We start from the raw sequence: 16,666 nt of genomic DNA, 5'->3' as shown, positions 1-16,666 counted from the left end.
CGGGGGGGTCTGCGCAGCAGTATTTGTCCATATAATGGTTGTCAATGGATACCAACTTTCTTTGTCCAAAAAGACACACCAAAAAACATCCAAATACCTCCATACTGCTCGTCTGTAATGTCCCTCTTGTGTTGAAGCCCCGACATGAGAAATTGTTCCGAAAAAATTTAAATAAGTCTATATTTTAAGCTTGTTTGTAGCGGAAGCTCCCAGTGTCTCAGTTCACTGCTCTTCCTGTGTCAAATCTCGCGTGATTTGCACTGACGGTGGAACAATTTCTCATGTCGGCTGTCTTTTTGGACGAAGAAAGTTGGTATCCATTGACAACCATTATATGGACAAATACTGCTGCACGGACCCCCCCGTAACTAAGAGAAGGAACGGAGGACTCTGAAAATTCACAAAAAAGGGTGAGTAGATAATGAGTGAAATTTGAATTTTGGGTGAACTATCCCTTTAAACTGCCTCTCTGGCCCCCACCCTCCTTCCCTCCCTGATTCTAATCAGATGGTGTTGTGTGTTTGTGTCTATGGTATCCTGAAGACCAGCTCTGACCCCTTTTTTTATTTTTATTTCATTAGTTCCCTGCAGCTTTGTCGCTGTTGCTCATGCTGCATGTACAGTGTTGTAAACGCTGGCACACATGCACACATCTGCGAGCGTCTCCCAAGAAAGCGGAGGTGCGGGTGACATATATTCTACTGAGTGATGACTCTTCTTACATCTGCACTCAATCTCTGAACGCTGACGTGTGAAAGAAACGTTGAGCAAGAGAGAAGAGGAGGAAAGAGGGGAATGTAATGGAAGGCGCACCATCAGCTCACTTGTGAAACTTGTTAATCTCTCTCTTCAGGATGGTGGGAAGCTGCTCCTGGGTTTGTCTCTCAGTGTTAATATTTATGTAATGAGAGACTAAGAATCTCAGCTGTGCTCCGAGCCTGCCAGAATAGGGGTAATGAGCGAGGGAATGAGGGGGAGAGAGAGAGAGGATCAGTCATCTACTCATTTAGATTTGTTGGGAGCAGATCAGGGCAAAGAGAAAATAAAGAGTCTGTTAGAAATTTGAGCAAAGTGTATGCAAATAGGGAGAGTTTGTCCAGCGTTTTCATTCCTGTATGTTTTGGCCCATGTGGTATCAAACAAGCAGTCTGCCGTTACCAGCTGCTCCTCACACCAAGAAACCCACAGCTGCAGGACACTTACATCATGCATCCAAGGAAATCTGGCTCCGTTACAACATTCAGCCTTGTTTGCAATCTCCATGTTTTGCTCTCTAATGAGCTCAGCTCCCTGTGTCCGTGCTGGAAAGTCCTCCACCAGCGCTGGGAATAACACCTGTGATAGACGGACAGCGTCCTCATCTGGCCCCGGAGCCTTCGAAGCAGCCAGGGAACGTCGGTTGTGTTGTGTTTCTCCTGGTTTCATTTAACATGTTGTGTCTGTGTGTGTGTCTGCTTGTTTGTTTCAGGGATGTACCTGTCTGACCTGACCTACGTAGACTCGGCTTACCCTTCCACAGGCAGCATACTGGAGAACGAACAGAGATCAAACCTGATGAACAACATCCTCAGAATCATATCAGACCTGCAGAGATCCTGTACCTACGGTGAAGATTACACACACACACACACATGTACAGATTGATGGAAAACAGACACAATGATGGAGTCTCTATAAAGGCTACAAAGAAAGAGCACTTGATATTTAATTTTCTGTTCCCATGGATACATGATCATGTGCTATTCATTAATACAGCAGTGTGTTTGTATTGAAAGACTAAAGTAAGCTCAGTTAAGTTGAGGCAGTTTCACCTCTGTATTCAGCATGAGTGAAAATCATCTGGGGACATTCCATGTTTTTAATTTGTGAAAAACTCACAGATTCTTCATCTCCATTCCTTCCTCCATCTTCCATTACCTCGTTATAGTTTGCTTTCAATTTTCTTGTTTTTCTTTCTTATTATTCAAATATCTACAGCTTACACGCCTTAGGGCTTTTACAGTAGGAGTTTTTCTTTGAAGAATCTATGAATCACAGGGTTGAAAAATGTACAAACACAATGACACAGACTATGTAGCTTCTTTTCTTAATGACCTACAGTACTGTGCAAAGGTTTTAGGAAAGTGTGGAAAAAAGAATACTTATCCATCATGAAGTAGGCGTCTGATTGGCCCCAAATGTATTTTCAACCACCCCAAACATACAGACATTGTCCACAGAGCCCAGGGGTCTCATTTATAAAACTGTACATGGGATCGTTACTAAAAGGGTACGTACGCCCAAAAGCCAAGTTTTGCGTGCGCCAGTAAATATTCAGACTTATAAAACCCTGCGTACGCACACTTGTAAGCAAACTTCCCTTTATAAATCACAGAGTTCCTACAAGTGTGCACAGCTGAATCCGCTTCACGTTCCGCCCTGTACACGCCCTGTTTTAACCCTAGATGGTCGATGCAAACCACCACATGAATGTGATCTGCATGTCAATGAGCCTGACGTGCTGTTGTTCTGTCGGTGTTGTGAATCAGCTGCAGGTGTGAAAGTGGCAAGTGCAAACGATCACTGGATTTTTTTTCCCCAGGCTTTGAGATTTAATTGACTCTCGATCATACAGTATGTTCACACATTATCACAGAAACATATAGTTATTTACACCATGTATTTACTCCATGCAGCCGCGCCGTCCTCTCCTCCTCCTGCGCTCTGGGAGTGGACAATATGACGGAGAGATGGTGGTGATTAAATATAGAGAAGGAATTTTGATTTTGAATTTTCAGTTAGATTCTAAGAAGATGTTTCTGAAACATCAGTCCGATGCAAAATAAGGGCGCTGTTGAATTAAATCACCGTGGCAACATGGATCTAACGCATACGGGTTGAAATTAAATGTGTGAAGGCCGATAATAAAAACATAATCGTTCTTCTCACTCTACATTTCTTCAGTCTGACTTCAGTTCACCACCACACCGTCTGTGTCGCCAATTCCCCTTTTCCTCCTGCTGTTATGAAGGCAAAGGGTGGTCAGCCGGGTCACATCAAATACTGATGTGATTTAGATTTCTCCTCTGTTCATTCACTGCATTTTCTTAAGTGATGAAAATAAACCATTAGCTCTTCCATTTTCTTAGTGACAGTGACTTTATGCAATTGTGATAGAGCTCTTATCATGCGTGCACATGTGTCACTTACATGCAGGCCATTGTTGTCCTTGTTTCAGATATACCAGTGTTGCCTCATGTACAGAAGTATCTCAACTCAGTCAGGTATATCGAGGAGCTGCAGAAGTTTGTGGAGGACGACAACTACAAGTAAGAAACAAAACCAAACCAACCCTAACTCAGTTTTCTTTGAGGGTCTCTGAACTGGTCTCAGGAGTAGTTTGCTGTCAGGAAGCTCAGAATGAGTTTTCTATTTCTAATTGTGCTGCCTGCTGCCGATCATCTCCGTTTAATTCAAGCTTATAGATTCATCCATGTTGTTTACTTTAGGTTGTCACAGAAGATTGAGCCAGGCACCAGCACGCCACGAGCAAACGCCTCCAAAGAGGATCTTGTTGGTGAGTTTCAGAGCAATAGCTGTGAGCTTTAGAGTTTGATTAACAAGACTCATAGACTGTAAATGTCTACTTTCACCTACAGGCCAGGAGGCATCAGCATCTCCTCTCTGCGGCCGTAAATGTACGATTTCAAGTGAAGGACCCAAAGTCCCGGCCACACCGCCCTCCCCCAGGAACCTGTTGCCCTACGGACACAGGAAGTGCCACAGCCTGGGCTACAAGTGAGCAGCAGTTCTCTGATAGACCACAATGATTAGAATGGACACAATTCCCACATCGAACGTCCACAACCTAAGAAACTGACACTCCTCTCGTTCTCTCTGCTGTGTTCTGTGTCTCCACAGCTTCATCCACAAGATGAATACAGCGGAGTTTAAGAGCGCCACGTTCCCCAACGCTGGTTCTCGCCATCTGTTGGACGACAGTGTGATGGAGAGCCACAGTCCTACACGGGGACAAGCAGAGAGCTCAACTTTGTCCAGTGGTATTTCACTTGGTAAGACTTAGGTCACTTTCACACCTGAAAGTCCGGACCACGGTCTGGACCAGAGGGAAGAAATGATACATTGTTGCAATTAAGTTTTGATCCGGTCTGTGTTCACACTGTCCCTTGTCAAAACGCACCTTTTTTGTAAACAAATGACACGTGGTCTACAGGTCGTTCAGCTATTGGTCAGAAAATTTGTGAGGAAAAATCACTTTCTGTCATTTTTTTCCTATTCATGAACAATGGGGAGCAGCAGCTTTGACAGTTCTCCTTTGGAAGGAGACTGTGGCAGGCTTTCACCGCGCCCTGCTGTCCTGCAAGCACACTTCTCTCACTCTCTCTCTCTCTCTGTCTCTCTCTCTCTCTCTCTCTCACTCTGTGTGTGTGTGTGTGTGCGTGTGCGTGTGCGTGTGTGTGTGTGTGTGAACGGCAATAACGGAGAAAGAGCGCTATGCGGACATGAATGAATGAAACGATATTGCGTTGATTCGAGTCAAAAGCCAAAAATCTATTCGTGGTTGACGTAATTTATTATGGTAGACACTGCTATGGTAGACACTGCTGTTTTGGTTTGCTTCCTGTATTTGGTCCTATTAAAAGTCCGATTACATTCTCACCTGAAGCGGACCGAGTCCTGACTTTTTTGGGGGACTTTGGTCCGACAAAAGTCCAGACCATGGTCCAGGGGAGTGTTCACACCTGAAATTTTGGTTCAGACCAAACTGAAAAGTCCTAAAGTCTGGACCAAACGAGGCTAGTGTGAAAGCGACCTTAGACAGATGCACAGTTTGTTTCCTCACAGAGATGTTTCCATACCTCTGAGCCGGATATTTTAGTTTTTGGGTTGTCCCGTTCTCAGACATGATAGCAGCAGAACTTCTTCAACTCAAAGGTCAAACTCACAATGATCTCACAAGATGCAGATTTGGCCTTGTGTTTTAATTTCCACACGAACATTTGATTTTAGGTGACTCTGAATCACCAGGCTGTCAGCTGAGCCGTGTCAGTGGTGGAGCAGACAACCACAGGGTGATGATTCTAACGCTTTTCTTGTTCCATCTGTGCACAGGAAGCAGCGAGGGCTCGGAGCTCAGTGAAGAAGTGTCTTGGCCAGCTTTCGAGAGGTAAGATTAATTCATGTGTCCATGTCACTGGTGTTTCATCACATCCACATCCTACCACTGATGTGATTGTCTAATTTCCAAAGTGCTGAATCTCTGGCTTGGAGATTGAGCCGCGCAAACTGATGCACCATCATGTCTCCACGACGCAGACGCTGCTTTTAGCCTTGCAGTCAAGGCCGCCATGCATCATCCCTCCACCGCTGCGCTCAGATGCTTCTGCTTCTCCATCAGCCTGAAATACATTAAAGGGATAGTTCAACATTTTGGCAAATTTGCCTATTGCCATAATCCCTATAGTCATAGCAGTAGGTTTGTTACTACACACTATACCTTTAATTATCGGTGCATTTTGTTTTGAGATCTGCGGGGCAGAGATGCCAGCTGGTTAGCGAACACAATGGAGGTGAAAGGTACTTTAGCGTTTCCCTCATCAAACTCATCAAATACACAATCCAACAACTCCACAACGCTCTGGTGGACAAGTTGTGACCTGCACATTCACCACACTATGAGATAATAACGTATAATTATGTAACATTAAGACACATGAAGCAAATACTCAGAACAACTTGAACTTTTGAAATCACTCCACCCAGCAGCCGTGTCTGGAATGTAGTTCCGGCTGCACATTTGCCTTGAAAACAACTCTGTCTGGTAACGTTGTGTTATTATCTCATAGCGTGGTGAATGTGCAGGTCACAACTCACCAGAGCGTTGTGGAGTTGTTGGATTGTGTATTTATTTGATGAGTTTGATGAGGGACAGTACCGTATGCCTTGTTGCGTTAGCTGAGCAGCTCGTATCTCTGCCCCTACGATCTCAAAACAGCTTGTACCGATTATTAAAGGTAATGAACTACTATGACTATAGGGATTATGGCAATAGGCAAATTTGCCAAAATGTTAAACTATCCCTTTAAGCACTTACCATGAATTCCCCTAACCAGTAGTAACGCTGCGCCAGCCAGTTTGGAGCCACATTCATGTACAAACTGTCAGCTGAAGAATCTTCTGGCCTGAACATGAACCTAATCTTCTGCCTAGCACACAACTCTTTGAAACTCTTGAATGACTCATGACACATCATCAATAACTCTTCTAACTGAATGAGCCCTCCTCATCCAGCTCTAACCCATGCCGTTTGAAAGGAAAAACAGTTAACAACGCAACAACACCACCCGCACAGCCTTAACAGTGTCCCCTGCCCCCATCCTGTCCTATCTTATCCTATTCTGAACAGGACTCGGTTCTATCACTCTCTGGGCCCAGTGACCAGAGTGGCCCGCATCCCCTACAGAGGCGTCCTGAGGCCCAGCAGGTACACACATCTCGACCGGAACCAACCTGACCTCAATCAAATCCTCTGTTATCCTCACTCCATGCCCCTCAGTCCCTGCAAGGGGCCGCTGTGTGCCGGTGCTTCAAGTGTGTGTAGTGCCAGGTTTATCTTCTGGCGGGGGAATAAGTGTGTGTGTGAGTGAGTCACGAATCAAAGAAAGAAAGGGCAAAGGATCTGTTTGGGTTTGTGATTCTTCATCCTCTGCTGTGTATCACTGGTCTCTGATCTACCTTTTGCTTCCTTGAATCTCTTGCATGTCTGCCTCATACACAGTCACACACTCACATATGTAGCGCTCCAGTCCAGACTTCTCCTTGTGATACGTTTCCAACATTTTTCACAGTTTGGAGCTAGAAAATGAGTTTCCACAGTCACACTGAGCTCCATGTGTTACTGGAAACAAACTGTTACATCCTCATTCCTAAAGTAGAGAGGAACAGACTCCTCGGGGTTATTAGAGCCAATTCTCATGGACGTTGCATATTAGGTGTCCCTTGCGGTTTGGGGAAGGTCTCTCTGTGTCTCTTTTCCTTTCCACTAGGCTTCACTGGGCTCTTGCACTGGGGCTTCTTGCTCTGATCCCTTAGACAGACACAATCTGCACACCACCTTGACCGTCTCTGCTCTTCTTTAAGCATATAGCAGTGTTCAGATTTATAACCGTGAAATTCAACTCTGGCAGAACCAGACTGACATACAAGTATGAATAAGTTTGTTTTTCATGAAGCAGAGGTGAAGGTGGCTTTGCAGTTTGCGTCTGCCTTTACTATCTCCGGTTCCATCTGGTCTGTGTGCATGCATGTCAGCATGCATGTTTTCACTGTGTATGTTTGCGTTTACAGCTTGTGATGTTTGTGTTTGTAGCTCTGCAGAGTCTGAGGAGCTGGCAGTCCACTTGTACCCAGGAGCCGTCACGGTGCAGGGGGTGCTGAGACGGAAGACTGTGCTCAAGGAGGGCAAGAAACCAACTGTGAGAACCCCCCACACACACTACACACACTTGCACATAAAAATGATTACATGTGTCTATATGCTGTTCATACACCTATGTACCATAGAGAAGCAGATGGGCCATAAAGCCTGTCTGTGGAGCACAGACAGCACCAGAGAGAGTCATTAACCTGCTCAACATCTCTGTTTCACTCTCTTCCTTTTTCCACTGCTGTTTCCCCTCGCCATGCATAAGCCCTTTTTATATTTGCTCTGAGATTACCCTGTTCTGTTTTAGCTGATAATAGACACAGAGACCTTAAAGGGATAGTTCACCCAAAATTCAAATTTCACTCATTATCTACTCACCCTCATGTCGACTAAGAGCTGTGAGAAATTTCAGAGTTATCCGTGGCTTCTCTGAGTTACGGGGGGGTCCGCGCAGCAGTATTTGTCAATGGATACCAACTTTCTTCGTCCAAAAAGACACACCAAAAAACATCCAAATACCTCCATACTGCTCGTCTGTAATGTCCCTCTTGTATTGAAGCCCCAACATGAGAAATTGTGCAAATCACGCGAGATTTGCACTGACACAGGAAGAGCAGTGAACTGAGACACTGGGAGCTTCCGCTACAAACAAGCTTAAAATTTAGACTTATTTCATTTTTTTCGTAACAATTTCTCATGTCGGGGCTTCAATACAAGAGGGACATTACAGACGAGCAGTATGGAGGTATTTGGATGTTTTTTGGTGTGTCTTTTTGGACGAAGAAAGTTGGTATCCATTCACAACCATGGACAAATAATGAGTGGAATTTGAATTTTGGGTGAACTATCCCTTTAATGCTGCTAGAATAACTTATATCTGTCACAGGTAGTATAGATGATACATGAGCAAAATTAAATGATATTAAAGTTTTTCCCAAACATGTGGCCACACACCAGGAGTTCCACCTTAATACTTTTTTCTTTCATTTTCTTCTGTTTTTCAAGATGCTCATTTTGCACTTTTTCTGCAACAACATCTCACAATTTATTCTTCAAAAGGATCTTATCTGCTTGTATGTGAGCGCTGCTGGAGTTGATTCCACCTTTGTACCTCCAGGTGGCATCTTGGACCAAATACTGGGTGGCTCTCTGTGGAACCCAGCTCTACTACTACACTGCTAAGTCCCTGAAGGCCACAGAGAGAAAACATGTAAGTCACACACACACACTAGTCCCTCATCGTCCTACGTTTAACAATCTGCGGATGCATTCGCGGTGGTTTTGCTGTGGTAGTTAATCAGGCAGATGAGTGCAGATAGCACCGAACTGCACTCAGGCATCCAGCGACTCTCGCATCTCTTCCATGTGAAGCACGGTTGTTGTCAAAAGTGAGTAAATGTACCAAATTACCCTGAAACGCACCCCGAAACACAGTTTTACAAGGAGACAACACATGATAGCTATTACTTAGTCATCCTCAAACAGTTCAATTACAGAGGGAATTCAGGGAAAACCAATAACGATTCATGTGGTTGGGAACGAAGTGCATTAGAAGTAAATAACAGCAATAGGCTGAGCACTTATTGAAGCACAGGGACACAGAGGAGAGCGTGTGTACATGTCTTCTATTGTTGTGTGGACAAATAGTTGACAGGGTGTGTTAGATAGAAGAGTGTGAGTGGCGTCTGCTAGAGGGTTAGGGGCTTTAGCTGTGATCGAGGGAATGCATAGTGTCCGTCCGTGCACGCGCGCGGGTATGTAGGGGACCTGACTGGATGTGCTGCAGCCGGAGATAGACAGATGGTAGCACTCATTGGATAATGAGACCAATGACATCACTGCAGTGAAGTCCTGCGTGTCACTCATAGGCTAATGAGAACCGTGTGGAGAACACATGCAGGCTCACAGGCAAAAACCAAACAAAGACACCCAGACACATACACACACCAGACCCGTGTTAATATTTACACAACACTGTTGTTATGAGGGGGAAATAAATTGTTTGCACTTTTCCTCCGTTCAGTTCAAGTCGACGTCGAGCAAGAGCGTGTGTGTGGTGGGTTTAATGGCCATGATGGCTGACGATCCGGAGCATCCTGATGTCTTCTTGCTGACTGACTCAGAGCATGGTGAGAACACACACACACTCACAGTTACACACATTTGCAAAAGAAGGGAAATGACTAATTCAAGCAAGTATTAATATGTGTCTGAAAGTGGAGGCCGTTAAAAGGTCAACCAGGTTGTCGGAGTGTGATCATGTGGTTACATCAGCTCCACACTGGCACATGTGCACCCACACACAATAAGTCTCACTCCCCATATGAATATGCCAGTGCATGCTAGTTGCATTTGGCATCCGTCATGTTCATACACACACACACACACACACCCACACACACACACACACACACACAGTGCATCTAACTTAATTCTGAACCTTTCCACTGCGACTTTATTTTTATTTTACTGGGCCAGCCAAGGTCAAGCGAGGCTGCAGCCATCTTTCCAGAGTGTTGAGAAAGCAGGTGGAAACAAGAGACTTGGCAACTCACACTTGTTTGTCTCTGTCGCCTAGGTAACACCTACAAGTACCAAGCGGGGAACAGAATGAACGCTTTGCTCTGGTTCAAACACCTGAGCGCTGCCTGTCAGAGCAATAGGCAACAGGTATGAACCCCCCCCCCCCCACACACACACACACACACACAGACTGTTGAATATGTGCTGTTTCACAAAGCTCCTCCTTTTCCCAGGTTCCAGCCAATCTGATGTCGTTTGAATGAGCGAGGGATGGGGAGTGAGAATCAGCAAAGAGGGGGATGAAGAAAGAGAGAGACGAGGAGGATGAGGAGGAGTATTGACTGTGTAGTGGGAGCTTTCACTGCCATGAGCCCCGCCCGCCAACTGTCCAGCCCCCCCCTGCCCCCCTCTCCCCCCACTGCAGCCTCACTGCAGCCTCACCTGCCACCACTGCCTTAACCAGACTACCCTGTGTGTGTTTGTAGCGTGCGCGCCTGAATGTGTGAGAGTGACTGTGAGTGTGTGGATGTGGATGTGGATGTGGATGTGGATGGAGACTGTCTGGGATGTATTTACTACTGAACAAGGACCTGGACCACTGCTCTCGTCTCCCGTGTTGCTCTCAGTCTCTTTTAGTTTTCCCTGCGAGTGTTCAGCACTTGAAGTGGAGCCGTTGAACTTCTCCTCTCCTCTCTCTCTCTCTGACCCAACAGAAACAATCCCCTCTTTTGGTTTTTTGGTTTTTCCGGAGGGGTTGGGTGTTTTTACTTGTGTCCCCCACTGTGCTCCAATGCAAGATTCTTACCTTTTTTTCAGCAGGACACAAAGTCACAACACTCACACTCACATTGGACTAACCTGTTGGACTGTGGATGGTTTGGAACACACTTTTTTACCTATTTGGTTCACACTTTCAATAGTCACTCTTTTCACTTACTTGAGTTGTTTTGGAGTCACAGGATCGTTTATATAAACCACATACTCACACGCTCGCTCTCTCTCTCTCACACACACACACACACACACACACAGGCCTATTTGATTGCATTGTTGTAAACCTAAGGGCTCTGATTCGCAATCGATTCCAGCAGCAACAATTCCCACACTTCCTGAATGTTAGTAGTTTTTTTTAATTCCAGAGCTTAGTGCTCCCCCCATTTCATTTGACATACTGTGGCTAAGCATTCTGTATGTGTGCGTGTCTGTGTAACTGCATTGGGTGAGGAGGGGGAGGGGACAGGAGGGACAATGTTTGCTTACAGATTTTTTTTGTCTGTGGTCCACATAGGTACAATAATCCCAGAATCTAAGCTAAGACGAGTTCACAACTTCTTTACAAGCCTGCCGTTCTTTGTCCTCGGTTGTTTCTGCTCTCTGTCGCCACCGCTGTCGGCCCAGAGAGGCGACGCTCACTTCACCAGACTCTCACACACTGAACACTAAAGACTTGAAACTGTGAAAGAGTCCAAGAGAGAGAGCAGCAAGAATTCAAAGTATATGATTTTATCTCCTCTTCATCTTGTTGCTTAATATGGTTAGACCCTCTGGTCTGGAGCAGAGGCTCAGAGCTACCTGGAGCCATACAGAGTCTATTTTAAATCTTGTTTGTTGCTAATGTTTTGTGTTAGTTTCTTTTCCTTTTTTGGGAGGGATGGTGCAGTATTATGTGGTAGATGATTGCACGTCAACGTAGGTATTTTTGTCTGTTACATATGAATGTTACATTTTTGTTAATGTGTTTTTTTGCCCTTTTTGGAGCAGTTATTTTGATTATGTTATGTACATTTGAATTAATTTTCTTTTTTCTTTTTTTCTTTCTTTCTTTTTTGGTCCCTTACTCTATTAAGCAGAACCCTGCCCAATTTTAGGCCCCAGCCATTTTGCATGTGATTCAGAAATAGCAGAAGCACCTTGGCTGGAATTAGTGCCAAGTGATGTAAGTGTCACTGTTTTCTTCAGGATGATGAAAGGTGATCGAGGAGGGGCTGCAGAGTGATTTGGTGAAGGTAGTGGCTGTGAGGAAAAGGTTTGTTGTGGTGATGACAATGATGAGTTGCTTTTCACTTAGTGATATCCCAAAAAATTCTAAATCTTTTTTTTTTTAAAAGCAGCTGTTTACAATGTATGTTTACACAATCTTTTGCCCAACATCACAATCTGCTCACTGCTCCACATGTACACCGTCTACTTTAAGAAAAACAAAAGGAAATATTGGATAGAAACCACAGTTGTCAACATATGTGTAACGTCAGCACGTGTCGAATCTGTCCTGAACACAATATACAAGTCATCAATTCAACTGTTAAGATCAGACAAAGTTTTCAAACCGAACAATGACTATTTAGTGCCCATCACAAGACATGTATAGGAACTAAAAAGAGATGGTACTAAATGAACCTGTGGAAGAATGAATGAGGAAGCCAAAGATAGGCTTACGTATGGAATGCAGCAAGTTACTCTAAGTATACGTGTGCACACCTCTCTATTTTTTTTAAAAAAGATTGAAATTCAAGCCAGTTAGGCTAACTAACCCCGATGGGCTGCCACGCTGCTGAGCAGTGGGGGCAACCAGCCACCTAATCATGTGTGTGACTCTGTCAGCTCATGTTACGATTCCATAGCTCGCACGTCGTACAGGAAACGTGAAGAAAGGAGCAGACAGATGTGGATTCTGTAGGCTACACATGTTTGGTGCTGGGCCAGGAACAGCAGTGAAATGGATGAGATGGTTGGGTGTTTTAGGATTTAAGACTGTGTTTAGATGCTGTTGATCTTCCAGACAAGCTTCAACGTGTTAACCAATTGGTGCAGCCAAGCAACAACTTCTATCTACAATGAGAAACTCTGAAAGAACAGACTGTAGACTGAAGTGACCCAGATATAACAAACCCAAAACTGACAGGCACCGACCCATTCACATGTCCCTATATTAACTGAGCACAGTGAAAGAAAAAAGAAACGACAGGAAGCAACTGATGTGGATTCCTGTCTTAATTTGAAAGTTAATTTGAATTAATTTGGGTTGAACGACCTTTCCCTCAAGAAATTCCCAGATCATGTCAAACTCTTCTTGTGAGGTTCTACTCACTGTGACCTGAATCATTATTTTATAATCATCTATGTACAGTGTGTGGTCATTTTTGTTTTGTGGTTTTACTTCACAAATTTCCCAGATTTCAAGGCCAATCGCTGTATGACACAAAGAAGCTGCAAATCATCTATTTTAAGATGAGAGCGTTCAGATGTCAGCCACTCATTTAAGATCATTTGGTTATTATGAAGAAACTCGATGCCATGCCTGAAAAGTCTCTTTGCTGTGATTCAGAGTTCATGTTGTTTCCTTTAAATTGACAGTACTGTCGACAAATGCACAATTTGCCCTGTATTAACTGTTTTGAGTGAATCTAGCGTCTGAATTCATTCTTTTTTATGAGAACTGTTCAAAGGTTGAGATGAAGGGTTCAACTAGAGGAGGTGTTTGAGTTTATTTATACGACGTGTTTATTCTTTGGCGGAGAAATGAAACCAATGTGAATCTGTGCCTCCTGTGTGCGGCCCAGGCACCATTCTCTGTTTACCAAGGACTTCATTAACAACAACCCTTGTTATACCCAGCGATATGGACCAGGGCGACGGATGACAGATCTCAGACCTGCACCCTTCACCTGGCTCTGAGCCTGTCCGTCTGTCTGCCCACGTCCTGACTGTGGCGAGCGCTGTGACCTCACTGTTGAGTGATGTGCTGCCTGGTGTGAAGACTGAGAACCAATAAACACTCTGCCCTTTGGTACTCCACACTATCCGTCTCACGTTCATTGTCGTGATAAAGATTGTACTTACATGACTCAATGCTATTTGATAATCATTTACAGCTTGTTTGAGCTGCTGTGTGAATTGTTGCAGGCCAGAGGTGATGGCACTGAAGCTCTTTGTTCAAGTGCCTCTGAAGGTTTATTTCATGGCTGTATTTGTGACAGCACTACCAAAACAATATCCAAAAATCATAAGTTTCAAATTAGCCAGTAAAATACCAAGGAAGAGATAACATTTCTTCTAAATGTGCTGGTTCTTTATTTAGTTAGAAATTAGTCATACTGAAACATTGCTTCACCAGGAAACAGTTGCACTCAAATCATTCACAGTGCAAATGCTGGCCTGTGGGTTCAATAGGCCAGTCAGCACAAGGCATTTCTTAGGTAGTTTCAAATGATTCCCAACCACAACTAGATCACTTTCATTTCATTTCATTTCTTTATTTATTGAATTGGGACAGTGCACATTCATCAACACTGACGCATTAAGCATTAGTGTAAATGTGCTGGACTTTCAGCACAACTGCTAAATTTCAGCCGCAGTCCCAAGGCAGGTTTCTAAAAAACATAAACACTTGGTAAATATTACAACTAACATCGGGTTTTCTTTTAAGTTAAAAAAAAAGAGAAAAAGATGAGAAATTTTCTACCTCTTTCAGTAAAAGTTAGTGAAAAAATCTGAAAATGTAAAACTAGCAATTTGTTGAAGTTACCTTTCAATCCGAATTACTACGATGAACTCAATTAAATGCTTTTTGGCTCACCATATTTAGCATGTATTTTATTATTTAACAAATGGCTAAAGTGTATCTACAAGTTGATCGAGGTGTTAATTAATGTGTTTCTTAATAACTTTAACTAGGCCTCTGTAAAACATCAATATAGACACGGTAGGCCAGGGCTTTGTCTTTCCAGCAGTCCGCTCACAGCTACAGGTATAGTAATGTGGTGTGGGGCGCAGTGCAACACCGCCACCTGGTGGCCGCGGGGAGCGCTGACAGCGGGAGGAAGTGGACACGACAGGCCAGAGAGGGAACCGAAGGAAAAGGGCGGAGGAAAGGGAGCCACCGAGGGGATAGAGAAAATGACAAGCCGCCGTGACTTTTAACAGTGGGATAAATTATTACATGTGGTTTTCATTTGGCGGGACTTTATAGGCACTTGAAGCCACTTTGTCTACGGCGAGAGTCATATGGCCAGAAGGTAAGCGGGCTGGGTGTACGGGCTGTAAACACAACAGACGTCGCACTGTGTGAAGCTGAAGCTAGCTGCCTGGCTGCTGAAGCTAACACCCACAGCAAGGTGTACAGCGGCTCGCTAAGCAGCTAGCCCCGTCCAGGCGGATGCTACCACACCGCTGCACCTACAATGACCTGAGAAATGTCGGTGTAATATTCGTAGCAGGTATGAATCGTGTTGTCACCTAGAGGTCTGAAATGGCTTCACTGCGGTCAGTCAGAGCTGACTGTTTTCTCACTGCTGTTGAAAAGCAGGCAGCAGCATCATGAAAGAGCGATTGTGTGGAAGAAGTGAGTGCCTGCGTGGCTAAAACCTGTGAAGGCTGAGCTGTATCAACACCAACATGTACCTTGGGTTAGGAATGTTCCAGCTCACCGGCGGTTAGCCTGTTATCACAGCTTTTACAGTGTTATCGTTAACCAGGGACACTGTCAGTTAAACGTGGCAGATGTGTTAGTTTCGCTGCCGTGATGCGTTCACAGGCTGCAGGACTGGCACGCTGCGCCCCGTGTTGGAGGAGATGTGATGTGTGGAGCTGGAACAGGCGGATTGATTCATTATGATGTGAAACAATTACCGTTACATGCACATCACCCAGGTGGAGGCCGTTCCTCTCGGTAGCAAGGTTAGACCGGGGGACTAGAGGGCTGAGGGGCCCCCACAATACCTGACCCCCCACCCCCTCTGCACCACAGCAGGGCTACATGTTCATCAACCAGGCTCAATAAAAAAGACTGTTCTTCCTTTGCACATATCCAATGCTGGGGAGGAAGAGGTGTTATTACACTAAGTGAGACTGTGGATGAATGGGGCCTCAGCCTGGCCTCCACCTGTGCTGTTTAAACAGCCGAGGCTCAGCTGCCCGTCTTGCACAGTACAGGTTTTGTGGTGCAGCATACTTTTGAATGTAAGCACACACACATTCAAACAAGGCAGACTGTGACATCCTGATGTAGTTACAAATGCTGGACGGGCTCCAGCTGTGCTGCAGTACTGGGTCACCATCCACCCTGAGGGGAAACCAGCACCAAGGCCAGCAGATCAATCAGTTTTCTCTCCTCAAATTATTGATAGGACACAATCTCTCTCTCTTTCTCTCTCTCTGTTCTCCTCTCCTCCCCAACCTGTTGTTATATTTACACTTCTCTCTCCAGGTGAGCACTGCCAGCACAGACCGTAGCGCCCTCACCACAGCCGGTCGAGGCCAAGCAGCAGCAGCAGCGTGTTGGGAGGCTGACTGGTAGGCGCAAGGGCCATGCATCAGGGGTGAGTGGGATTCACAGCGGGGGAAACACACAGCGTCGGGTGAGGAGGCGTTCAGGGCCCGCCGGTGTGGAGATGAAGCTCAAACAGCGCATGGTGGTGCTGTGTGCCGTGCTCCTCCTGCTGGGCCTGGCCAAAATCTTCCTGCTGGACGGAGGCGAAGGATCCGCCGCCAGCCGACGGGATCTCAGAGCGTTCCGCAAGGTCGGGGTACATTCCTCCTCCTCCAGTGGTTTATTAACAAGTCGCCCTCTGATTGGGAAGACAAATCAAGTAGTAATATGTAATATGTGGACGATATGCTTTTCTCCCGATTCGATTCTTCTACGCGATTCGATTTAAATTGCGATTCTACGATATTGCCGATTCTATCGATTTTTAGTCTGCATTTTTAACATTTATC

At 45.0% G+C, this 16,666-nt stretch overlaps 2 protein-coding genes across 4 annotated transcripts in view; both read left to right on the top strand.

The window, feature by feature from the left end:
* The window catches only part of ralgps2 (Ral GEF with PH domain and SH3 binding motif 2), a 90,122-nt gene extending 76,396 nt beyond the window's left edge, over window positions 1-13,726 (top strand). For 2 of the 3 annotated variants that reach the window (XM_083970639.1, XM_083970638.1), the window contains 12 exons: window positions 1,469-1,606; window positions 3,218-3,308; window positions 3,489-3,556; window positions 3,639-3,777; window positions 3,901-4,052; window positions 5,113-5,167; window positions 6,407-6,484; window positions 7,370-7,475; window positions 8,544-8,636; window positions 9,450-9,555; window positions 10,005-10,096; window positions 10,183-13,726. In XM_083970639.1, coding sequence (XP_083826765.1) covers window positions 1,469-1,606; window positions 3,218-3,308; window positions 3,489-3,556; window positions 3,639-3,777; window positions 3,901-4,052; window positions 5,113-5,167; window positions 6,407-6,484; window positions 7,370-7,475; window positions 8,544-8,636; window positions 9,450-9,555; window positions 10,005-10,096; window positions 10,183-10,212 — 1,148 coding nt within the window. In that variant the 3' untranslated portion in view covers window positions 10,213-13,726. The remainder of the gene's footprint in view (window positions 1-1,468; window positions 1,607-3,217; window positions 3,309-3,488; window positions 3,557-3,638; window positions 3,778-3,900; window positions 4,053-5,112; window positions 5,168-6,406; window positions 6,485-7,369; window positions 7,476-8,543; window positions 8,637-9,449; window positions 9,556-10,004; window positions 10,097-10,182) is intronic. The other variant, XM_083970640.1, reaches the window with a different exon arrangement.
* Window positions 13,727-14,793: 1,067 nt separating this feature from the next.
* fam20b (FAM20B glycosaminoglycan xylosylkinase) overlaps window positions 14,794-16,666 on the top strand; it is a 31,101-nt gene continuing 29,228 nt past the window's right edge. Inside the window, exons 1-2 of the mRNA XM_083970650.1 lie at window positions 14,794-14,964; window positions 16,155-16,467. Coding sequence (XP_083826776.1) covers window positions 16,339-16,467 — 129 coding nt within the window. The 5' untranslated portion in view covers window positions 14,794-14,964; window positions 16,155-16,338. The remainder of the gene's footprint in view (window positions 14,965-16,154; window positions 16,468-16,666) is intronic.

This window comes from Trachurus trachurus (assembly GCF_905171665.1).
Source record: "Trachurus trachurus genome assembly, chromosome: 4".
In the NCBI taxonomy this organism is placed as follows: Eukaryota; Metazoa; Chordata; class Actinopteri; order Carangiformes; family Carangidae; genus Trachurus; species Trachurus trachurus.
This window is presented reverse-complemented; position numbering and strand designations above follow the sequence as displayed.